This window comes from Bombus terrestris, chromosome 11, assembly GCF_910591885.1.
Source record: "Bombus terrestris chromosome 11, iyBomTerr1.2, whole genome shotgun sequence".
NCBI lineage: Eukaryota > Metazoa > Arthropoda > Insecta > Hymenoptera > Apidae > Bombus > Bombus terrestris.
In genome coordinates this window covers 11186110-11212791 of record NC_063279.1, presented here as the reverse complement: position 1 = coordinate 11212791, position 26682 = coordinate 11186110, and the positions used below count along the sequence as shown (strand labels likewise).

Sequence of the window (26682 nt, the reverse complement as noted above, 5' to 3'; positions counted from 1 at the left end):
ATGAATTTTTCATTGAATTTTACAAACTTTTTTATAGAAAATAGATGAAACGAGGATACTGGCGTTCTTTTCGATACTTCAGCTCCATCGAATGAGAGACAATATTTATACGTAATTTGTTTATAATATATGTACGTGTATGTTATGGCTCTTTTATGTTATCTAAATTATATGACCGAATAAAAGAGTCCAAGTTCATTGTTTAAAGCTAAATGATTTAAAAATGCTTGGAAAGTGAAACATTGAGGCGTCAGGAATGAAATCGAGATGACCAAGGACCTCATATCGAGAATGCTCAAGCGATGGTCTGCCGTTGAAAAGCGACAAGAGTATTTCTCGTGGTTTCAACTGGTCGAAACGATCGCGGAGGATGTCCTTTCGGGCGCAGGAAGTGGTCGCCTTAAATCAACGGCTCGCAAAGGAAATAGCCAGTGGTAATTGAGCCATAACCCTCGGCCGGCGAACACACAAATATTTCAGCGCCGGGAGCTCGCTCATAATTTAGCCCTCATAATTAAGATGCGCCGCGCAGACTCCGGACCCGCTGGAACCCCCTGCTCGCGTCGTACGCGCGAGAATCCTTGCTCGAAAAAGGACGAGCACGAGGCCACAACCAGTCGTCCCGAAACATCCTCACGAAAACAGATACGACTCAGTCCGGAATGAATTCTTCCGAATCACTTTCGCAAACCGACACGATACTCTGACGGGAATCGTTTATCTCTACGCGATGATGGTTTCTCATATGTATCATTTTGTTCTTCTTGCTTTGCAAATCCCAACACTTTCATGGATATAACGAAAACGATACGTAGAACCTGACTAGGAATTTCCTTCATCTTCTAAATATTTTAAAGAGTATTTTAGATACTTTGTACGCTGTATTGTATATATATATGTCTATGTTGTCTATTTAAATTTTTCCTAAATGCACAAGCATTCGCAATCCAGTCATCAGGCACCTACTTCGATATACAATAATAAATAAACAAATAATTAAATAAATACCTCGTGTAAAATTGAGAAGCATGCATTGAATTCCAAACAAGAATATCGATTCCCTAGATATTTAACCTTCCAGTCTAAACACTCTCAACGCCCGAAGATTGCACTTACCCTCGAAAAATAACCGTAAACGCTATTCCTTGTGTCTCAGCGAACCGATCTAAACCACCGTAACACTCTTCCCGCCTAGTTACGTGTAGTATAGCAGCAACAAGCGGAAGAGGAACCCGGTTTCGCGAAGTGATGGCAAAAAGTGTTGCATTAATCAGGACGCAGGCTAGCACGTAGGGGGCGGCGTGGTGGTCGGAGCCGCGGTGCAACGATAACGAGGCACGGGGACATAACTCGGTGCGTCCACCGTGTTACGATCTAAGAAAGGGGCCGAGAAATACTGCGACACCGGGACGGCTACCGATGATGCATGTCCCAGAAGTGGCCGAGAGAGGCTGTGCACGCGTATTATGTTACCCGGTGCGACGCACCACCACTCCGTACCGTACGTGCGTCCCGACACACCAGGTCGTGACTCTATCATATTTATGTCCCTGGTCGGCTGTTTTCTCTAGAGGGAACGTCGAAATTCCGGGGGAACGCGGTTTAGATGCGGGACCAGATAAGGAGAGGATCTTCGATGGACGTTCGGTTATCTCCGCCACGGTGTCTAATCAGTCCTCAGTATGTAGGAAAACGAACGGAGGAGAACGATATTAGGGAGAGAAAGGAACAAGTCGCTGTTTCGACGTACTTTAAGGGCCGATTTCGAAGATACCCTCGCATTCCAACAGTGTAATAGCAGCTGGCCGACTCTACTCGCTGGGTTATCGCCCCGGTTGCCTCGTTAAGCGTCGCTTTTTTTTCTGGTAGCCGAGGGAATGGATCGTCGCGCGATCGATTTTCAGCTACTTGAAGAGGAGAAGATCGTAGAACGATCGATGGGAGAGGATTGATGCTCGTGGAGGTCTTTGTGCGACCTCTATTCATGCGTCCACGGTGTACACGGGTGCTGCTGGAACGAGTGCTTGTTGCCGATGGCTGGTTTAATGACAACGAAAAGAGTGACAGATTGAATGACGCTCATTAGAGGTATTATTCGCGCCTCTGATGGCGGAGGAGCAAGTATTCGCGGGATAGAACGGTGTGAAGAGTACGGTGACGATCGAACGTTGAGTCACGGTGGGAGTGTTAATCCTCTTGGATGATCTCTTAAGATTTACAGTGTAATTCTTCTCGTAAATATTAAAATACTTGATGGAATTGTATAAAATGATAATCGATTCGAATCCAATCGTCATCGATCGTAAAAAAATACACGAAGAGTTTGTAAAAGTTAGAATTATAGGAAAATAACAAATGGAATAAAATAAACCATGAAAGATAAAAGTACCTACCTGTTAATTGGTATTTTATCCAGTAAACGAAACGAATCTAGATAACGATAACGATTCAATGATACGCGAAACGAAGTGAGCATACGTATGGTACAAATAGTTTATTCGTTCATTCGGAGGTCGAAAAAAAGAGACCGCCAGGATATCTCGATGTCGTAGATCCTATGTGAGATACCACGACCAGCCCGTATTTGTCTCGCGACACCTGCACGTAGGACACTTCATGTATCAGCCGCAGGATGCGAACGGACGCAGCGAGAACACGAATGATAGCTCCTCCGAGCGGCGATATACCTTCTCGCCATTATCAGATTCGCCAGCAATGGCGCCCCGCTAAGAGTCACTTGTCCGTTCGCGTTACAACTACCGTCACATCGACTTTTTTCACCTGTTGGTGTTGGTCGCTATTAATTTTTAATAATCCTCGAACTGCGATGACGATCATTTTCCATGTCCCCTTTAAATTTGCCCGCGTAGTCTCGTAATATTCTTCAATAATACTTCTTCTCCTTTATTACAACATATCTCTTATCTTTTTACCAGATTATTTTTCATTTATTTTCGAATTTTTATTTGTTAAGATATCTATTGAAGATTAAAACTTAATTAATGCGTTGAGATATCAAAAGCACTCGTGATACTTGATAAATATAAAATTATATATAGTTACACTTGATAAGTATCACAAAAAGGAGCAATAGTGACGAATGAAAATATTAATTGGATTCACTTGCAAGCTCTCGGTGTAAAAATATGCCAAAAATGATTTTCAAGAACCTGATAGGAAATTTTCACCGAAAGGTTTAGATCAAAATTAATTAGCAATGAAAAGCCAGAAGCAACATGTTGATGATTGTATTCATTATGCAAACATTTCGTCCCAGAAAGAGAACGACAAAACTTATGAAACAGCCGCACAATTTTATATTGTTTTTGTGAATCCTCCATCATTATCGCGAATTTCACTCAACATTTCTTCGAGTATTCTCCGTTATCAAACCCTACCACCGTTACAGTGTACAATTTCAGAGACAGTCGAAATGGTTGAAAGGGTCGCCTGTTCGATACCCTGAGGCGGCAGTCGAAGCTCAGTGGCCCTTAATTCGTACGCATGCCAGCGACGCGTTCGCGTGTGTAAACCTGGTTCTGCATATGCCTCGTATTCGTACGGAGTTTTTACGAGTGGCTCGGCCGTTGGTCATCGTTACTTCATAAGAGGATTCGGCGTACCCCGGCAGGGGGTCCATCTCGGAGGGACCCGCAAGGTCACGATGAGTCGTGTGTCTACCACAGAATTGCGAGTGTCACCACATAAACCATCCCCGCAAAAGTATCGGGTTACTGCGATTCTCGACCCTCGACTACCCTCTTTCTTCTTCCTGTTCTCCGTGTGCCGTCTCCAGCGATCCTTGGACATGTGCAGATGAACGACTAGATAGATTGTCTCTCTGCGCTTGCTCGTCGAGGTGTTCCTCCACCAGTAACGATTCAGCGTTTCTGTTTTGGTATATGGAGAGTTTGTTGGTGGTTTAGAGACTTGGATATGTCTCGAGGTTTTAAATGGATTTTTCGTCTCTTTAAAGGGAATCATGGAAGGAATGTTAGAAGTTTGAGTATTATAAACTAAATTATTGAGATCGACGAGGATTTTGATGGAAGTTTTGAAAAATATTTTGTGTCTTTATTGTCATTATTGGGCTAGTAGGATTTTGGATATTAAATTATTGAAAGACTTTAATTTAGGCTTAGAAAGACTTTAATTTAACTAAATTTAATTAAGACTTATTATTTTTAATTTAGGATTCAGAGCTTAATGCTGCTTGGATAAGTTTCGGAGGTTTACATGGAATTTCTGATGATTGATAACTTTGGATGTAATCACGATATTTCACTTACGAATGATTTTATACAAAACAACTTCTAATCTCGATCTATGTTTAGACGATAGCATACGAATCTTAAATCATTCAATCTCATGTAAATACTAATCCAAGCAATACGAATACAGAGGTATCGAGGTACCAAAAGATGCTACCAAATTGCAGTGGAAGATTATATTTTGAGTGTCTTAATGCTTGAAGATTCGATACAACTAGAAATGGTCGAATCAAGTTCGTCGTAAATTGCTGAGCGCAGTGCTAGGCGCAGCGAAGGCGCGGCTGAGTTACAGCCGCGTAACATTGTAATCGTACGTATTTATTGCACCGACGGAGATGAGCTACGTACCCTCTGGCTAGATACCCCACATATCACAGGACGCAGCGTGTCTTCCCGGCGAGTTTATATTTCCTCGGGCCCGCCTCTTTTTTCCCTTTTTCCTACGTTCTTCGTAGATCAATATTCAGATTAGACTGTTCGGGAGATAAGCACCGGTTCGCGAGGTAATCCCGTGATTATTACTATATATCGTGGGGAAGAAAGGGTTTTATGACCGATGGTTAGGGCTCGGGCGAGTTACTATTTGAGAAAGAGGAGAAAAAATAATCCGAGTCTTTTTGGATTGAATTTTTAATGGGATACAATTTTTCTGGAATTGATACCTCATGGATAACGAGTGAATATTATTGTCTTCTTTGTGTATTTTCTTTTGAAATTTGTAAAATGTAAAATATTTCTGCTTTGAGCTTGAAAATTATTATAATTCCAAGTTAAGTAACGTGCTTTTTATACAACAGTTATTTCATTGACATTTTTCAGTCGTTAATCAGATTTTAGCAGTCTTAATTTGGCAATTGTATTATTCATACTCTAATCATTCATCACAATAACGTGTTATGATACTTCAACCATTTTATTAAAATGGATTGTCTATCGTGAATGCTTGCGAAGACTCGTGATTTCTTTCGTTTTATTCTGTGGAGTGATCTTGTTAATAGGTTAACATTGATACCATTCATCTCCCTACTTTCAGTTGCAAAAGAATCATCAATCTATAGTCAAACGTGCACACCAAAAACAAACGATAACCGGAAATCGGCTTCGAGGGCCACTAGATAAATCATTTCTCTAGCTTCCCTTTCGCAACCCGAACAAACACGACCGTGATCCAACGTGTGTCCATTCGATGATGGATGTCAGGACGTTAATCGAGGCTGCTTGCTTCAAAGACTAATCGTTTGGTCGGAAAATCAAGCGTAGCCCTCGCGCCAAACTGCGAAGCTAATAATTCCTAAAGCGAAAAGAAACCGGGGACATAAATTTTCCCCATCTGGCGAGTGGGTGCTCGTAAATGGATATCTCTGGCCATTTTCAGGCCGGATCAATTCGTAATCCGCTCTTGTTCCACTTGTACCCTTAGAAACCAATAGTCGTGTATCGAGTCGGTTCTCGCGTTCGATTCTCGTTCGTTAACCGAATAAAATGAAACAGTAGCCGCGGAAGGCTGCGAAACGACAATCCGGATACAAATTCTGCATCGATAAAGACTGTCCCCTTCTTCCTCGCTGTCTCTGTCTGTTTCGTCGTATTCGACACGATGATATTGTAATCATTTAGCTACGCAATCAAACACAGTGATAATTATATAGATCGTGATACATAGTAAACGACAAAAACAATATCGAATAAGATCTGTCAAATAAATATTTTGTCTTTACAGATAAATATAAATATATCTGAGATTATTTTAAGTCTGTCAACACGTATTAATCCGACCGTGTCGTTTCGATTATTTTTAACATGATTGTTTTTCTATCGCTACAAATTCTTTTAAAATTTGAAATTGAAACATCGAAGTTGACATATGAACTTGTTTTGTCCTCTCCACAACAAACGTTCTCCCGTTAATTTTTCGATAATCTCAATTCTTACCATTTACTTACCATTTACATAACTAAAACATCTAATGATTTCCAGATAATTGTGTATGGAAATGTTTCTTAAAAATAAGATTGTTACTATTAAGAGATCGCCATGGTAGATGGGCCAAGACTTTTGCACGGCTCTGTATATTATATTACGCAACTATCGACGCAACTGCGCACCGTTTTCTCAACGATTGTTCCATGGCACCGTAGGTGCTTGATTAACGTTGCCAACGCGTTTTATCGATACATCAGCCGCGAAGTTTTCACGGTATGCGATTCCAGAGACGTTTCCCTTTTTGGTTTCTTTGTTGCCCGCTGGCTGCCCCTGTGGAGAGGCGATCGGAAGCAGCGATATCGTGGCGACTTGTTCGCTTTGCAACGTTATTGGCGTTGATATCGCCGGTATGACATGTTTATGTCTAATCCAGCCAGGGGATCTTCGCCATCGCGACACGTTTGCCCTTGGGGATACTTCTTCCATGTTGGAAATTTTCGTTTCCAAGAGCTTGGTTCCGCTACGCAACCGATGCTAACTTTACCTGGATAGCCTACGTGTTTCCTGTAACCAGAAGGTCGACCAAGCTCTTTTATCTACCGAGAACATTGCGTGTTTCCTCGTTCTCACAATATCATGCTCTGGATTTCCATATGTACCTCTGCAACATTGTTCTTCGTATGCTTCTCGACTCAGGGAATCTCCAGTTACTAAGAGTCTCACTGATGCGATCTCAACACTCTTAGTTTTCCACGATTGAGAATTAGAATATGCATCTCTCGAGGTAGTGTGATTTTGCTCTTAATTATTGGGTGTCGTTGGATGATGAATTATAAGTTTGTCTAAGAGACGTAATGAGAGTTACGTAATGAAGTGTTGTAACAGAGGTTGACTGAGATCATTTGGTGGAATTTGAACTGTAGATTCGTCGATAGTATCATTCTGTTATAATTACCGAAAGAAAGTGCGTGTGTATAATTTTAAAATATTAACTCTACAAAATTTCGCTACGAGCTTAGTCCAATATCATTCTTTAAACTATAACCCCTTTATCAACGTTCCAACATTCGATAACCATTCATGATTTAATCTCCAACTTTTACCAATCACAAATCTCAATACGCGTAATTCTTCTTCGACAAATCTGTAAAAAAGAAAAAACGAAATTTCATTTTAGAAAGTGCCTCGTCAGCGGAAGTTCGACAGTGTATATCATTTTATTACAGACGGTCCGCGAGCGGAAGTAGCGGCTAGGTTTACTGAATGATTCGCTGAATAATCTTTTCGTAACAGCGGCTGGGCTTGTCTCGGCCCGCTGCATTTTCTTGTTGATTTTCTCGCGTCGTCTGCGCTCAGACTAACCAATGGTTGCGCGTTTTATTTTATGAATAATGTGGCTACGGGCTACCGGGCGGATACACCGCGGATCTCCCCCGACGGCGGAGGACACGCACACGCGTGGGTCGCCGGCGGCGACGTGGCGCGGTGTTCGAGCATTAATCTGGATCACGGTATTCTTGCATTATCGTTCATCTTCCTTGATGGTTGGATACCGGACAGGCCTATCCCGACAAGATTTTCACCGCGTTCCTGTCACCGCGACTTTCATTGCCGCGCGTCTCGCTTCACTTGCTGCCACTCCGGTCTGTAACGATCTCTATTTGAGTAGAAATGAAGCGTAGAATGGTATATATGGAAAATGGTAAATGTATGGTATGATGGGAAACTGGTTCTGCTATTCGAAGGGTGGTTTTGTTTTTATGTAAAGAGCTAGAGAGCTGTAGGACACAGTAAGATACGATATCCATTGGTACAAAATTTTAACAGAATAATCGCAATAGCTTTGGTTAAGTTATTTATCGTACGGATACGTCACGCACTCGATAAACAAATGAAAACCATTATGAAGAAATATCAGTTTGTAATATGCATATATTCGTCCTGTTTTCTCTATTTATGTAATAAATATAGAAACAAGGGGAACTTATGTTACTACATTACCCAGTACTAAATTAGATACATTAATTAAAATTACAGTGTAAGAAACATCGAAGTAAGTTGCGTTTCGTACCTGGCGTGTCTCAAAATCTTTCTTTCTACTACTTTTCTCTTTCAACAATCCAGTCACGTTTCCAACGAGGACGGTAGCCACGATCGTCGAATCTTGTCGATTAGATTCGCGGCCGTAGGAAGGACAGAAGCAGATCGTTTATCGGTGGATGCATTAATTACACCCGGGATTCCAGTCGAGGTGGACATGCCTTTATCGTGAAAATAATAATTTACAGCATCGTGAGGCCTGTCCTCTTAATCCCTGCGCGGCTTGTCAACGGCCTCCGCTTTAACATACGATGCTGCTGAACGAATAGAAGCGGGACTGGATCTTTTTGAATGTCCGCACGCGGCCTGACAAATGCCACGAGAACACGACACAATATCGAAGAAAACGTCTTCCACGATTCCGAAAAATTTTACACGAAAACACACTCTTTTCGAGAAGTCAATATTTCAATGATAACGTCACATTGATATTTGTTTAGAAATATCCTTGGCACATTCCATCCAGTCAGTATTCTTATCGTATTTAGGTTTTTCAAACCAACATAGAGAATATGATAATAATATAGGACATTTATTTTGTCTTTTGACAAAGAAAGTTTCATGATAGTTAAAAAAAGGAAAAATGCAGAAAAATTGACATCGTATGAAAAATAATCTGATTCTGATTGCGATGTGTAAAGTTGGACGTGAATTCTAGTAATACAATTTGGGGAAAATGATCACTCTTTTCATCTTCTACTTCCGATGACAGGTCATTGTTCATAGCGAAAGCATTCTCTCGATAAAACGTCAATTACTTTCACAATTACCATTTCGTTTTAACATTTCTGCAAGAGTCTTAACGATGTGGTTGTGAGTGGCTGGCTAGAGTTTGCGAATACATTACAAAGAAATTACTGGAATGTTTAATCGAGCGAAGAACTTTGAATTTCTTACAATTTTTGGATTGCAGGTTGCAGCCTGAGAAATCTTAACGACGTTTCGTTTGCACGCTTCTTCGTTTAATGGCGAATCTTCATTAAAGATATGTTAAGTGTTTCGTACAGTAGTTTGGAATATTCCTACTCGTATCACAAGTGTAAGCGATGCAATTGCCTGTAAGCAAAATTTACATAATACAAAACGCTTAAAAAGTTTTAGCATAACAACCAAGTACAGAGAAAACTGTTTAAGAGTAAAAACCTGGACAAGACCATAACTTTTACGAACTATTTCTTTAGAGAAATGTTAAGATAATGGTTAATATAATCCAAATAAGCAACAATCCTATAAAAACTATTCAAGCTTGACTCCATTTCTACTAAATCTCTATCAAAAGTTATTTGGCAAAGTAATCATAATCAAACCTTCAGAAACATCTCTCCAACTGTTCCAAACTCAACACGATCTCCTCCTCGCGCCTACCAACAATCGTACAAAGAGAAACAGGAACCAAAATGAAAAAAAAGAAGAGAAAAAGAAAAAAGAGAAAATACCCAACATTGTATAGTGTATAAAAAAATCATCCCCAGAAGCGTGCGAGAAGAACGAGAACCGCGGGGTGCAACGGTCGAAGGATGAAGACGTGTGGAGTCTTACATCTTTCTCGAGACGGCACGTGAGAAATCGCGGCCTCTGCGGGGCTCGTGTCCTCGCGGGCATCTCTCGAGGGCCAAAGAAAGCGAACCGAAAAGAAAGCGGTCGCAACGAGGCTACGAACCAAAAGAAGCTGGATAAGGAAGGAAGAAAGAAAGAGAGAAAGAAAGAAAGAAAAGGATATGGAAACGGAGGGAGAGAGTATCCACGTGGTCGACGGATGCAACGAGTGTGCGAACGCGCGGCAAGTGGTCCCAGCGCCGCGCGAGTAGTTCGCGTATTATAAAAGATTTCCGACTCTTTGTGGCGGACTGGGTACGATCCGTTTAGGAGCCGGGCGAAAAAGCAAGGCTCTGGCCGCGCTTAGAATACCGCGGCAACTCGCATTGTATAATAATGTATCGCATATGGTGCATCTTGTAAAACTCTGCGGGCGTCCCCCCACCGTGCCTTGTGGAACCAGGATGAGCGTGGAAGGACGGATGGAAGCGCGTGAATGAGGTTATTCCCGGTCGTGGAGCTCGTTCATTCATCCATCGGCGGGACAGCCCTCGTGGGGAGGCTGAAGACAGCGTCGACCAACGGCAAGGAATAGCCAAAACCAACTCTACCCTACTCACCTTCACGGATTTTTCTCTTTGCTGTAAATACCTTGCGGGTTTCTGACGGTTTCGTGAGGTGTTTGGGCTTGAAGAGAATGTACGAGTCTTATGGAGGAAGACTGATGGATTAATGAAGTGGAAAGTTTGGGTTTCTGATCAGTTGGAGAGATTGATGGCAGCACAGAATCATTCGAGTTCATAATAATTGAATAATTGATAATATTTATTTATAATACGCGTAATATATTGATGGAAATTTTCTATAAGTGCTGTAACAATTTCTATAATTTCTCTATGTCAAATCGATCTACTCCTCAACCTTTACGAAACACCATCAACTTCAAACTACACCGCACTTCAAACTAAATTAATCCTCTTCCTCAATTTCACATTCAACTGAACAGGCTCCTCCAATCGAGTTAGAAAAATATTCGGTCCCCAAGCGAGTCCGACAAGTAGACTCGATTCAAAGTTCCATTCAAGCGTCGACGGGAGTTAGCGTCAAGCCGTGTCAACACCTCTTCACAGGGACACGGCCGAAACGACTTGAACGCCAACGATGAAAGTAGCCAGTCATTCGGCACCCTGTCTTCAATGATGGGTGCCAAAGGTTTCGACGAATAACGTTGCACAGTAGAACATAGTCTTTGAGTCGAAGGGATTTAACCTGGTCCCTGGTAAAACCTAAACCTAATCTAATGGATTAGGCACGGAGAATCTACTAGTCGTCGAGGGTCTCTTGACTCGAGACACATTGTTATCGTTGTTCTGATCCTATTGACAGCCCTAATCCTGTCACACATATAGAATACAATGGTTGCGGTAGTCTGGTTTGCGCTCAGCAGGATAACTCCGCGTATTTTTGCCTAATCGGATCCATTCGAGCATATTGGGTAACCGATTGGCCCTCTTTCGAGTTTATATAACAACAGTTTCATCTTTGCTATTCTTCTGAGGATTGTTGAAGATGTTTGTTAGGGGAAAAGAATCTTTTGTTATCGTTCGTTGCTTTGCTGCAAAATTTAGGTATGTAATAAAACTAATATGTTAAAATTTTTATTAACTCATTCAGAATTATGCAGCGAGATAACGTGTAGAGGTTGCGTACATGCAACGTTATGACAATTAGATTACATTCATCCCCCTTTTCCTTCTTTTTCTTTTTCGTTTTATTTTGAATGTAAATATTTGTTTGGAGAAAATTGAATGTATAATATTAACTAATTTGATTTGTTATTCATTTATTGTTATTAATAGAATGTAGTGTATATTAATTAAGAAGAAACTTTATTTATTAAAATGCTTGGTGGAGTAAAGACAGTTTAAACAAGCTTTATGTAGATTTAATGCACTATGCAGACAGTGTTAATGGAGATACTAGATGAATGGTTTTTTTAAATCTTGTTTGCATTTCATTGTGTTATCGAACAGGGTATGCATCGAACGTGTTCCCTTTTCGAGACGAGAATACCGAGCAAACCGAGTCGTTGTTCCATCGAGAAACAACGAAACTCGTTACGCGGAGTCTGGCTTGCTTTTCCGTTACGCGATATCTGATCGTTATTCCCCATTTTCTCGTTTTCCAATTGCTGAGATCGTTGCTCCGCAGTGCGTGCACGATTTCTCGTAGCCACATCCTCCTTTTGTTTTCCCGCATTTCCCTATTCATTCCATCAATATCGCGTCGATCTCAGAAAAATCATTGTCTGGCTACGCGTGTTGACATGATTCGAGGGAGATCAAAAGGAAAACCGTCTCTTCTATAAAATAGTCTCTGCTTCAACCTCACGCTTTTACACAATTCGCGTTTCTTTGAATCATAGCTTAAAACATATTGTAAGAAAATTTAGTAATCTGTAATGTCACTTAAATTTATTTGCATATACTCGATTTTCTCTGCGATATTTTTCAAAGCGATACAATTTTCCCTTTATTTAGGTCCCAAGTAATAGAGAGATGTTTCTCTTTATTTCAGATACAAATAAAAATATCTAAACGATATACACGAACAATAATCTCAGTGACAGTTGTGTACAACATTACGACCGAGCCATTTTTCTCATTATTCGTGAAACATTCGTCTCAGAACACCTCAAAGACTAACCACCTCAATGACCCAGGTTCGAGGATCGTTCTACATACGTCTGAAACACCATGATTATGCCTACCATATATTTCTATATGGTGCGGAGCAACTTAACGGAGACTGGATCCGACGTAGCATCAGGGTTATAAGATCGGGCACGTCTCTATCTAGGTTCTTTAGTACGGCTGCGAGGCGACGTAATATATTTGGGAGAAGGTGGAGAGTGAGATAGGTGGTTAGGTAGGTAGCCGTGGTGGATGTCGGGTAGATAGTCGACCGGCTTCGGTAATGGAGACTGCAGGGTGCCGCTAATGCAGTAGCGATGTCACGGTGCCCGTTGCATCGGCATATTCCTTCCCTTTCCGCCCTTTTGCTTCACCGCGGTTTACCATACGTGTCCCTTCCCTACCTTCGCGATATCACTGAGTTTCTATGTGTCGTCTCTGTCTCTGTTCCACTTGGATCCACGTTCGTGCCACGGACACTTCTCTGGCGGTGGCTGTTTATCTGCTTGCCGGTTGCCTTTTTCCTCTCTTTCATTTTTTTCTCCTTTTTTTCTCTCGATTTAACGGAACCCTATCTGTGGGACACGGTGGATATCTCAGACGATGAGAAACATTCCCCATGCGGATGTGTTTGTATCGTTTAAAGTGAATGGAAAAATGGGCGCCGCCTGCATCCCGCAGTTACGATAATTTCTTGGTTATTTTTGTTATGGCCGCCGGTTCGATCTGTTTGTATGTATCCCGGTGTCGGCGGGCGTTGTACTAACGTCGCCCGATTTCTTGCCCTGTTAATTGGCCGGTTTAGTTCCAAAGATATGCCCCACGGACCAAAAGCGGCGTAACTTTGCTAGAACGTTTAGTTACCCTGACTTTTTAACCGGGCTGTGTGATCGTCTTGCAAATTGGGAGCTTAAGGATCGGGCTACTTTAGGCCAAGTTATTGCCCCTTGAAACATCATATTATTTTAGAGATATATTATATGCGTGTAAAACAACATTTATGTCGTTATTATCATATATATTTAAAACTGTCATTTACGTTATGGGGATTATTCGATAATTACAAAAGAATTCTTTTAAACCATCCCAATATGAGTGAGATATTTTATTGCACAGTCGTTCATATGGCGCTTTCAACAAGATACTTCATATCTACCTTAATATGTTATCCATAGCTAATTAGAACTAAAGCAATACAACAAAAATAAGCAAATGTATAGGTATAATCACGATTTTGTCTTAATAAAAGAACACGTTGGTATTGCTGAAAAATATGAACGTTTTTATGATAGTGATTGAAAAAAAAAAGACGAACTTAAAATTACCTACATTTTAAGGAATGAAATGTCTCATTCATAGATTCAAGTATAAAAATCAGTTAAAATACCTCACTTTTAAGTACTAGAAAATTAATCTTCCTTGCTTAATGAATATTCTCAAAAGAAAACACATGTATAACTTTAGATCCAAATTTTTTTCAGAATGTTTGGCAGTATGAAACGATGTGCCCGATGCCACGCAGCGATCCTGGCCTCGGAGCTGGTGATGCGAGCCAGAGACTTGGTGTTCCATGTCCGTTGCTTCTCATGTGCCGCCTGCGCGGTTCCGCTGACCAAGGGTGATCACTTCGGGATGAGGGATGGCGCAGTGCTCTGTCGATTGCATTACGAGATGGGCGCGGAGCTGCACCCGTCCCAGAGTCCTCCGGTTCCGGTTTATCCGCCCGGTCCGCACTATCCCGGTCAACCGTTCCCCTCGCCGGAATTCCTTCACCACCATCATCATCATCCCTCCCATCCATCTCACCCGCATCACTCGATGCATCCTCAGCATCCCCACAGCCACGTAAGCCCGGTACCGCTTCAACCTTCGACGCCATCCATACCCGACGCAGGCTCACCACCCAAGGTACCGTACTTCAATGGCGCCGCCGTCGTGCCGCCGCCAAGACAGAAGGGTAGGCCTAGGAAGAGGAAACCCAAGGATCTCGAAGCTATGACCGCCAACATAGGTGAGTGTCGTTACCCGTATCTGATCAAAAGTTTTGGGGAAAAACGAAGATGTGCTTGATGGAAGAAACGACCTACAGAGTAATTTGTTTTATCGTAAAGCCGTAATTTTTTGATTCTTTAATTTCTAAGTCATAATTCTCTTATAAGTTCGTGTTTAAACGCTACACTTAATCTGCTATTAATCTTATGATTAATTTCTTTAAATTTTTGGCTAAACAATCTTCCGAGGTAACACAATTTTAAATTAACTGTTTCTTTATGTTTTTAGCTTCCATGTAACACGTATCAGCAAAATATATTTATACAGTAATAGCTATATTTCTCGATCACTCATCACTTTCATCGAGTTATGTGACTTAGAAAGAAGAATTTGTGTCTACGAATTATCCGGATCGTTTCTTCCATCGAGCATAATCCAGTGTTTTAGAATATTAGAAGGTAACTTGGTCGCATTGTTTTTCGTTATTCTTCCGAAGCGTATTATTTTGTTTTGTATCGCATGCTGTTGGACGATTTTGCGGGCATCCTAACAGCTGCAAAGTGATTCATCGCTTTCTCGGTTGCACCACGTACCAGATTTATAAAAAGCTTTGCACATTGTCCCTCGAGGAATGCAAAAGTTATTTTAGAGAAATTCTTCACGCGCGAATTAACATTCTGGCAGCGAATAGTATACGTATGTGTAGACACGTTTCAGAGATTCGATCGCAAATGAAGGTGAAACGTACCCGATAGAACAGATGCAAATTGGAATAGAAACACGTTGTACGAGCATTGTGCTGGAATGTATCACGCAATAATCATGGTTTGCAATTAGAAAGCACGAGACGTGTAACTCCGCAAAATTGCTGTACGATTTTTTGGACCGTGAAGTGGTCGAATGTTTGCTTAACAAGAAAATATCGCAAACCGCGTCAGTAGCTTTGAAAAACGAGGCGCTCAGTGTTGTTGAACTTCTCATCTTGAAAAATTAATAGCACGAAAACTGCGTGCCTATCGTAATTCAATTAAGCTGTGCTAAAACATTGTAATTCGTCAATGAGTCATTATTTTTGCTCCATTAAATTAACGTTTATTACTTTTAACGTTGTTATACCGAAACACGCCAGAAAATTCTCTCTATCGTTGTGTTAACCTTTAAACCACTTTTATCTATACAAACTAGGCAATCTAACTTTATTAACAATCAATAACGCTAATCTTATTTATCAAAATTTGAGTCGTTCCTGATACAAGATCAATTAATATTCATATATTCTCTGTATTTAATTAATGTAAGATAAGAAAGAACGCGTTCCGTTTAACCGCAGCACAAAACGAATTGTTAATGATGAATATGGAAAAACTCGATAAGACAATGACACAATTCCTGTATTACAAACAAGTAATGATATTTAAAAGATATACCTCGATTTTTAATATTATCAACGATCTTCTTAATTATCAGAAGGTTGCCTCATATTACATTCGACTTAACTAAATGACTTTAATCAAATCAACGTGGAAGACTCCGCCTGGAATAAAGTAGATATCACATAAAATTACGAGCAACTCCTATTTCTTCATCAAACAATCAATGTTACCTAAGACTTAGAAGATACTTCGTTTTGATTTCATCTACGTTCTTCTTAACTACGTAGCAATCCAAATTGTCCACATAACGTTCCTTGTAACTGTAACCTAACCGCTTCGAATCACCATATAGAGACTTCATGCCAACTCGCATTTAACCATTCCTCTGCATCCATGTTTTAAGAACAGTTCCAAAGTGTACCTAGATCAGGTCCGAGGATTTTCAATCGTCGGTGTCGGGGCACGATCGCGATCGCGTGCACGAAAATTCTTACACGAGCTGCAGGGTCCCGGATCGGTGGACGTTGGTACGAGGGCCTCGGCCACGCGGTCAGAGATCGCGCGGTACGCGCACGTAACACGACGAATCCCCGAGAGGTGTGTGCTCCGCCGGTGATTTACGGGCGCGCGTGGGCGCGTGGTGTTTGCCACCGAACCCTGATAAAATTTGTCGCCGCGACATAAATTCACGAATCCAATCCCAACAAAGCGTGTACGTGTCGCGCGTGGGCAGCGCGCCGCGGCAGCTTCCTTCTCCGCCTTCGAGAACTTAATTTCGATTGTTGACCGACCGTGGGAACAGAGGAGGGACCAGAGACGAGTCGCCTCAACGAACCACCGGCCGTGCGCCGTTCTCTACCCCGGGACCAGTTCCTCTGCTTTTCTTTTTGTTCCTTCATTTTCTTCCTCTTTCTTTCATCTCTGGGTCCTTTTCTTTTGGCTGTTTCCTGTGAAAAAGATCTCGTGGTTCGTGTCCGCGAACGATGATGTCTCGACACGGGACCCACGGATGACTGGAAATTATTTGTTCTGTTTGCTGGCTGGATAGCCTCGCGCGAGAATTTATCGTTTGAAATAAAATAATTTGATAGGGAGGGGGGGGGGGCTTCGTCGATTGGACCTTCTTCGCTGGCAAGGTCGTCGGGCCCCTTCGACTAGAATTTCTTCCAGTTTTTCCTTTTATCTCAAGGTGTGCTTGGTTTTAGAACGTGTGGTGGTCGTTTGACAATGTTTTAGATCGAGAAGACGAGGTTGTGTTGAATTTTTTTGTGAGATATTTCCAACTCGTTTAACCTTGGAATTAATACAATTTATAAGATATGCTAGCTCTTCCTACTTCAGCTATTTATACTTTTTACTATCTGATGCGATGATTTAAAAGATTGAATGTATTCAGTAACAAATTTGATCTTATCAGAAGTGCTTGTTACAGAAATGAAAATAAGTCGTTCAACAATCTGAACTCCATTTTTTACAAAATACATCACGAAGCATGATTGTATAGTATAGAGTCTTTAATAGTATAAAAATAGGAAAGGGAATATCGATACTCTCTCACGGTTCCAAATAATCGTCTAACGCGGTAATTAGAAATTCTCATAAGATCTCCGTGAGATCTAAAAGTTCATCAACTGAGCGGCAGAAGTTCGCAGGATCCAGTTCAGATAGCGAACGGTAGCGAATGAACGGGCAAAGAAAAAAAAGGAAAAAAATATGTAAGAACGGTCGTTCATCGTGAACGAGTCAGCGGTTTCGTAGATTTCCACGCGATAGAAGATCGATCTCGATCTTATCGATCCGGCATCTGGCTGGACGGCTGTCGGAGCGTCGCTTTATTCTCCGGTGGACTGGCGAAGTCTCGGGGACAGGATAGATATACCGGAATGAGGTATCGTGCCTGCAAACTATTTGCTGCATAGAGTTGTAATTGGCCGTGTATCCACTGGTCTTTCGCATACGCTATCACCCTTCTTGTTTGCACTCGAGGAGCTAATGAGCTGTGATACACATCAAACAGCGCTAGAGTCGCGACCAGCCGCATTGCCGCTTCCGACGGTTCTTCGCATTGCCTCGAGAGCCCGCAATTGTTGCCACGATAACTTTATTTCCGATCGAGATGCGTGATCGTCGGCTACCAACGTCGCCCCCTATCGCTTTTGAATTTCGATGAGATTTTTCGGTAGCGTGTTTGCTATGAAGCAGTGAAATTGATAGGTGATGATAATACGAAGAGACGTTAAGAATTTGGGAGGAAAAATATGTTCCAGTTTCCTTGAATTTCATTCTTAGCAGGTCCTAAAGGAAGGAAGTTTCATTCCATGCGTATTTATTTTTAACATTATATCATTTGTAAGCATTGGAAATAATAACTTTTCACCTGATATTGAATGCACTAATACAAAAATTGCATTCGTTCGATTTTATTGATTTCTAAAAACAATAGAACAAATGACAGAATCAGATCAAAAGGATTGCCAAATATTGCACAGTATATCTAGAAAATCCACGACTGACAAACTTCCAAATAATCCAACCGAAAGAAAATATAACCAAGTAAACACAAATCTTCCCTATCAAACCTCCATATCATTAACCCTTTCATTTAAACAATTAGACGGTAAACGATAAACGACGGTAAATAAAGTCGCGGCGATATTGACGTTCCGTGGTATCGGCGAGACGAACTGCGTGGAAGGCGAGACATAAATCCAAAGCCGGGTCCAACCCTTAGCGCGCGAAGAGAGGTTCGGTCCACCGCCGCCGGGAAAAGATCCCCCTAACTGATACAGGCGATACGGGCGGCTTCAAAAATAGCCCGCGACACCGGTGTTTAATTAAGACGCATAATCCGGATGTTGGGAATTTATGTTGCAGATTTGAACGCGGACTACATAGATATGCCCTTCGGTAGAGGAGGACCGGCGACTCCCGGCATACCTGGTTCCAATAGCAGAACAAAACGAATGAGAACGAGTTTCAAGCATCACCAGTTAAGGACGATGAAGAGTTACTTCGCGATCAATCACAATCCGGATGCGAAGGATCTCAAGCAACTTTCCCAGAAAACTGGCTTGCCAAAAAGGGTGTTACAGGTAAGCTTTCGATCTGGTGACGAAGCCATAGCCATAGTCTTCGTTTCGTGCTACATTTACTCCAGTTTAATCGTGGAATCGAGTTCTGCGACGTTTGATGATTCGCGGGATGTGTTATCGTTACTTGGACGTGTGTCCGCTTTTGTCTTGGGAAGATTTGTTATTTGTTATTGATTGACAGTGCTCTGGATGAAGGTTCGATGCACATTGATATTGTGGAATATATAATCGGTTTCCTGGCCTAAGAGTAGCTTTCTTCGGAGTTAATTAATTGGTACTATGCTCTTCCTGAAACGTATAGACGTATTGGCAAGACATTGGATACTTTTCAATTTCATAGTATGATTTTTAACAACATGGGTTTAAAATTAGATTTTTGAAAATTAATATAATTTAGTTGCTCTTATATTATTCGTTATAATATATACCATGTTCCTTATAGCAATCAGTAATTATCAACTTCCTTATTTGAATTGAACCATAGAAAAACTTACCATAGGAAGATGATAGTAAGTGCTACTTTTAATTACCTATTCATCACGAGTTTTTTTAAATCAAACTCCATGTGTTCATCGTTACTATAAATCGATCAAAATTACACGACGATTTAATTCATTTGAACAAGGACAGTCCCCTTATGGAACATACAAAAATTCTTACGAATGACTATACTTATGTATAAAGCACATCATATTCTGTCAAATTCAATCTTCTGAATCGTCTACACATTGAACGTTCCACCGTATTTCCACGCTAGACAAAATATTTAGAGGCGTGGAATCGTCTTGATGCGCAATTAAAAGGAAATTTACAGGGTCGGTTCGCGGGAAAAGTATTCGCGTCGGGTGTGCACCGGCCTCCTCCAATTAGTGCACGCCGTCAATGACGCATGACGCCCTTCATAGGCCAGCTAAAACTGTCCCCGGGACCTTTTCGGCTACGTCGTTTCGGACAGATTGTATCGTTGCGTTCCCTCTTCGTGTTGTTCGATCCAGCCGCGGTGTCTTTGGAATTTATGCGACCGTGTTACGTTTATTTCGGCGGCACTTGAAAACGTGGAACACGCGGCGGTAGGTTAAAGATAGAAGAGATTGTTAGTACGCGAAAAGAGAAGGTCCCGGGGAAAATCGTCGTCCTACCGTTTCCCTGAGATCCTACGTTTCGATCTAGGCCAGACGGTGGTTCATTTTTGCGTGAAAGATAAATAGGCTGATTGTTTTCTCAGTATCGATCATCCTCCTACTTTGGTGAAATGTCTGTAGCTTTCTCCATTTATCTTCGTTTGGACCTGCATAAGTTCATTAATCAAACATATTTTTGAACATATTTTTGGGCATTTAATACGCTCGACAATTTACTAGCTTCTTGATAAATTCGTACTCTCTTCATTCTTGTAAAATAATTGCTTCCATACGTTGATGGCGATTTTATTTAATTATCGATTGGTATCGTTGGATCATAGGCAAGCAGCGATTACATATTATATAAGAATTGAAAAATGAAATAATCCAAATTCTATTACGATCCTAAAATGATTCAAAGAACACAGCAGTATTAAGAGTCGAAAATTGACTAAAAAAACTTTCACTTTTCAATTCCCCCCATTTCCAATACAAACTCTTTTTTCCCTTAACATTACTTTCTTAAAAAACGAAGCAGCGCAAGCAAAACGAAAAACGGAGTAAAAAAATCGTCGCCACGGAAAGATGTTGTTTCGAATAGATAACTATCGGTGTCCGTAGACGAGGAGGGAAGAGGCCGGGCCTGCGGTTTCGGGAGGGTCGCGGAGGTTTCCAGAGGCGGGTAAAAAAGGTGCAGACAAAAATCGCGGTTGGAAGATGGATAGCCGGTGGTTCGATCGTTTTTCCTCTTTTTTCACTGTCTCTCCCTGCACCCCTTGTGCGTGGCGTTCGGTCGTCGCCACGCTTGCCAGGGACTCCTATAAAAATATTCACGTGGCGGGTGAACCGCGCGCGGTGGAGACGTACGCGCGCGCTTCTCCCAATTAGTGCGTGCTGCCGGCGGCGCGTTGAGGTAAAAGAACCGCATGGGCCACGGTGATATTTCCGTCGACGAGCCTCTGTGGCCTTTCCCCGTAATTATGGCCCTCCGTCAATCCGCCGCTACTCAAAATCTCCGGCCGGGCAAGTTTTGTCGTAACGAGCGCCGCGCTCTGCCCTCGTTAACCCACTACTGTTAAATTACACGGGCCAGGAATCTATTTCGTGAACCGGGACGGGTGTAACGTGCGAACACACACGTCTCAACGCGTTAAGACCAACCTCCGAAACCTCAGTCGATCGATCCGCCAAATCGAAGATCGTCGTGAACGAGCATTTGTCTGAGCGTAAATCGTTGCCACTGGACCGACTAGACCCGACTGACTTCTGGACATTCGGACCTAAACGTGTGATTATGGGCGAAATCATTTCCGGTTATTTTGTGGTTGCTTCGCAGTTTTTATGGCGAATTAATCGGATTTGTTTTCTGGTTAGGAGGCTCTTAAGAAGGATGGTTTATGGAGCTTGGTATTGTTCCAGGAAGATTTGAAGGGTTTATGGGTTTTAGTGGTATGGAAACATTTTATCGCGATAGGATTTTGAAATTAGCTGGTTCTTTATTCGTAGAAAATTCGATTTACGCTGCAGTATATTTCGATCCTCTTGAATTATAACCGACAAATTGAATTGACAAATGATGGAGCCATAGACTGCACACGAATTGGACAATGAATTGATTTCCTTAATTTCCGTAAAATTCGCTTCCAAATCTTTATTTGATCTTTGTTTCATTTACGATCTTATTATTGCAACAAGATGTAATTTATCACACGCCACGTTCCATTGAAGATTATTTTCCTTCGTTGCAAAGAAAGGAATCGATCGCCAAAACGTGAATGACATCGTCAATGCAAACAAAGGTTGAAGATTAAAGAACTCTTTCCATCCTTTAAAATTAGCGCTCTTCGAAAATAATCAGAGAAATCAACATGAAAGTTCAAACTACTTTTACATAGTCCATAAAATCTGCATTATAATCGCTCTCAATCTACGACAAAAACGATTTCCAGTTCCTCTTAGAAACATTCCTGTGCACGCACCAAAACCACGTCCCACCCCACCATCCCCGATCTTCACCCAATAAAGTTAACCCGTTTCTGTGGAAGCGACTCCTTCTATTCTAGCGAAAGAACGAGATCCTCGAAATCCTTGTGCGGCTCTGTGCACCCGTGAAGCACAGCCTCTTCACGTGGATCCAGGCAGACATAGAGAAGCGCGCGGTGACTCGATGGCGCCGGCAGCAACCGGCAGAAGATCTAGAGAAAGAGAAAAGGCTTGGGGGTCGTCGGGTTGGCCAGGGGAGGAGGCGCGAGAGCCGGCCTATTGTATTCGGTGCGGCGTAGGGTTCTTGGTCGCCATCTTGCTTGATATTGATCGCGAAACGCACGAATACTCGCTCATTCGCCGCGGCTGCGTTCGTCGCCGCTCTCCTCTCGTCTCTCTACGTACTTCGTTCTATGTATACATGTGCGAATACACGAGAACGCGCGTACCTAACCCACCGACACTTTCAAACTCCGTACAAACATACATACACATGTACAAACGTGCACACAACCTACACAGTGGTAACCACGTTATAAGTATGTATAATACAAACATGCGCGCGCGAGAGAGTTTGCGAGTTCGCCACAGGGAGAAACACTCGTACACGCTTCGACCACGAAGGGGAGACCCAGGTTGTGTCGGTTGGAAGTCTCTGCTGGTTTTCAGCTAGCGGGGGAGGAGACTCTCTTGAAAATGGCGACGCCGGATCCGTGTATCGAGGCCGTCTTTTATCTATCGGGAACAGAGGGTAGAGTGGCGAGAGGGAGAGACTCGAGGCTGTGTATCGTGGCATTATATATTGTTGCATTGTGTGGACGATGTAGCTATCCTAGCCAGGGCCTGGCCCGTTGACGTGCCACTGCGCGTGTGGTTGCATTTAAATTGCACGCTCTTTCTCCCTCTGTATTCCGAGTGCGCCCCCTCGATGAAGATATATTGGTGGCGCGCGAGCTTTTTGGTCCTCCTCGACCATTCTCTTCACTGCGACTGTCCTCCATCTCCTTTTGTCCCGCGTTTCTTTTCGTCGTCAGGTGCAACGAGGCGTGGTAAAGGCACGGGAGAAATTGGGGTGTGCTTCTTTTTAGGCGATGTTCTTTCGAGGATGGCGAACTTACGAGTCCAGAGGAAAATGGAGGAAAGGAGGTTTTAAAGTGTAGAGAGTTAAAAACATGCCTTCCAACTTTGCAATTTGCAAATCTAAATACACGGGGTAAATGGAGGAAGCAATCACTAATCCGGTGTTAATGTCCGATTTTTAAAGAAACATAGTCGATTAAATCCCCAAAAAGAAGCGTTTTCTGTCAGCTAAAATCTGAAAAAACTATGATTATACATGAAAAGGGTAATTCTTACATTTAAATCAATCTAGGAAATATAATGTACAAAGAGTAAAAATATTTCCTAAGAACTGAAATCGTTACTAAATTGATACTCCAAAACCAAACACTCCATGCTACAGTCTAATACATCTAAAATATGCCAGTTGCAAGCTCTCCATAATCTATTATATCATTTCATTGACTTTCTAACGAGGCTCGGAGCAAACACTCGAAAGTATCCGCGAACAAATATATCAACAACACTAGAAAAATGTACTCGAAATCGTAGAAGAATAGTAACATCCATCGGATATCCGGTGCACGAGTCTCTCCGCGCACTCTCTCTTCGATCAGCACTCGCGGCTGAAGCATCGAATACGCGAAGGTACGCGATACGTATATACATTCAACGGTGTGGTTTCGATGTGTTCGCAGGTCTGGTTCCAGAACGCCCGCGCAAAATGGCGGCGCATGGTGCTGAAGCAGGAGGGGAAGTCGGACAAATGCGACGGCAGCGTGGACGGCGGTTCCCTTGGCGACCTTGAGCTTTATGGGAACAGCACCGGAAGCGGTGGACCGCCGATGAGTCCTCCATTCATGCTGGGCGGACCGCACAGTCCAGCGTCCTTGGCGTCCTTGGACTGCGCGTGATCTCCGAAATTCCATTTCCGGGACAGGCCAACCGAACGATTCGTAAAACGCCCGTCGTTAACGTGGTCGAGAATTCGCGGGTTCGACGCCACGCAACGAAACGAGGAACTGTTTTATTCGATTACGTGAATCCACGACTTTCTTTGTCCTTAAGAACGCGCGAACAACGACACTGTGAATAATTTATTCGTCGAAACGAGTGGTATCTCGCGTTTTAAGGGTTCGGTAGGAAGCTGTGTAAAGAAAAAGAAGTTGTTTCGTTTTTGACGAACCATTTCTTACGAGATTTTCCCGTAACTACGTGGATCTATTGATCCAATACAATGTAGCTCGCTACGCCTACACGGAACACGGTAACAATAATAAGAAACGTGAGACGAGTGAAAGGATGAAAATAAGATTTTCCTAGCAAGGATGTTCTCCATGTGGACCGAGCGGCATTCGATCTGGGGGAAAATGGAGATTGTACAATAAAGAAGAATCGATTAATTGAATGGTATAGAAGATGTATTTATTGTAAGCGAGGCATAAGCGAAGAGAGCTTGATCTACTACAGTTTTCTGTCACATTATGGTGAATTTCGCGACACATGTGCACGAACGATTACACGGAAATACGTACACGCGAAGGGTAAACGTTTCGATGGGACACGTCGATGTAGTACACCCGGCTCGGAAGCGTTTGTAATTAGTTGTCGATGTCTATTTATTGGTTATAAGCGTTTTGAGGTAAGCCTAGTTAAAGGTTACAAACCTTACCAGTGCTGTGTGAAAATCCAACGTTTCCACGGGGTTAGTAGAAGGAGGATGAACGTAATACTTTTCTATTGGTATTACGTGTTTAAATAAACGAATGCATTAAACAATTATATGTACGTACACAATAACATTTCGTAATCGTTATCGTTATGTGAATCAAGGTGATGAAGGGTTGCGATTGAGGGATTCCGTATCGTTACGATTAACTCGATCCAACGCGTCTCGATCAATATCAATGACGAACCATTGACTCATGTGTTGAAACGCGTGAACGAAGAGTTATCGAAATTGATAATTAAACAGAGAACTCCAGTGTGTTTCGTGTCGCGCGAAACGTTGGGTTTTAACGTCGAGTATATATAAATACGAATATATAAATATATAAATATATATATTATTTATAAATAAATTCGGGCGCGTCGAGCGTGAATTTAACGAGTGTGACTGTAATTATTGCTCAAGTAAAGAATGAGAAGAGGAAGGAATAAATCGAAGAAGAATGAGGGATAGAATGAATTGCCGCTCGCGTCGCGCCCGATCGCGAATCCTTGGCGTAAATTTCACGATAATTGTTGTAAATAAAGGACGTTCCTCAAGTTTCTTAAGGCACCGCTATAGGTTGTAGGGATTCTAATTGCATTCGGTAGCGGTTCTGTTAGGCAAGGTAATAATGATGACGTCGATTATTATTATTATCACTCCTATTATTAATACCCTTGTAACGAATGGAACGATTGTCTAATTTTACAAGATGATTTTTTCATTGAATATATTTTGACAATATACTCGCTGCCTCTCTCGACTTTTTCTTTGTAAACCCTCTGCCACCGTTTCACATCCCTTGCCTTGTCTATCCTTAACATCGAATTCACAGTTATTAATACGATTACGTATTAAAATTCCAATTCTCAGATTTTTAGAGGAAGAAAGAAAATAAAATATTAAATTGATTCCTTCGCAAAGAGATAAGAAAATATATCTCTGTGGCTGACAAGATAGCTGACAAAAAAATTTCTTTACGTATCTCAAGAAAGGGCGGAAGGGTTAAGGTATCTAAATACTTGGATAATAACTAAAGGAAATATTTATTTTAAACAAATTATTTATTTAGCTAGCAAATGTAAGATCTAAGATCCTCTGTAAAAACAAAAATTTCGCTCGATAGAAAGTAACTTCTTCATAAAATCTTATCTACAAAACTGATCTCTATAAAAGAAAAAACGAAGCATATTTAAAAAGTACACGATTTCACGAAACGTTCGTGCGGAATATATGCATATGCGCATATGGAGGGAAACGAGGGAAAAGTAGGAAACATTCGAATCAACGGCACAGGTGTTTTCTGCGCTTGAAATTTACTGGCGGGGTGAGGGCGAGGTTTTATAAGGCTGGCAACCGATTTAACGACCCTGTTACGCGTAACTAGAGGAGCAGTGCGCATCCCGTGAGTGGCGAACATTAAAATTAAAATTACACGTTGCACGTCAATCCGAATTACGCAAGGCTGATTCCGTGCAAATTATCTTCGACTCTTGTACGCGCGGGAAAAGAAATTTCTCGTTAACTTTGCCTGCGTCGAGGGCCGCCTCTTTTTACCATTTTTTTTCCACATCTTCAACGCCGCAATCTTTCTAATGGGGCTTAATAGCATCCGTGCTACTCGCTCGCGATATTCCAAACGATGATATGGTGCGGCCTGAACGCGCGCGTCGTCGTTTTGCTTGTTCCAATTTGATAACGAGGCGTGTCAAACGGTGTGTTCGTTTGAAATGGATGAATTCGTGAGATTCGTTGGTTTTTTTGAAACGTTTTTAGTATTCTTCAAAGAAGCTTGGAAATAAAAGATTAAGGTGCTACCATTTTGAAG

The 26682-nt window shown here is 41.9% G+C and overlaps 1 protein-coding gene across 2 annotated transcripts in view; it reads left to right on the top strand.

The window, feature by feature from the left end:
* LOC100643210 (protein apterous) overlaps positions 1-25600 on the top strand; it is a 54395-nt gene extending 28795 nt beyond the window's left edge. For both annotated transcript variants that reach the window (XM_048409859.1, XM_012313641.3), the window contains exons 4-6: positions 14005-14534; positions 18763-18980; positions 23842-25600. In XM_048409859.1, the coding sequence (XP_048265816.1) occupies positions 14005-14534; positions 18763-18980; positions 23842-24057 (964 nt within the window). In that variant the 3' untranslated portion in view covers positions 24058-25600. The remainder of the gene's footprint in view (positions 1-14004; positions 14535-18762; positions 18981-23841) is intronic.
* The last annotated feature ends 1082 nt before the right edge of the window (positions 25601-26682 follow it).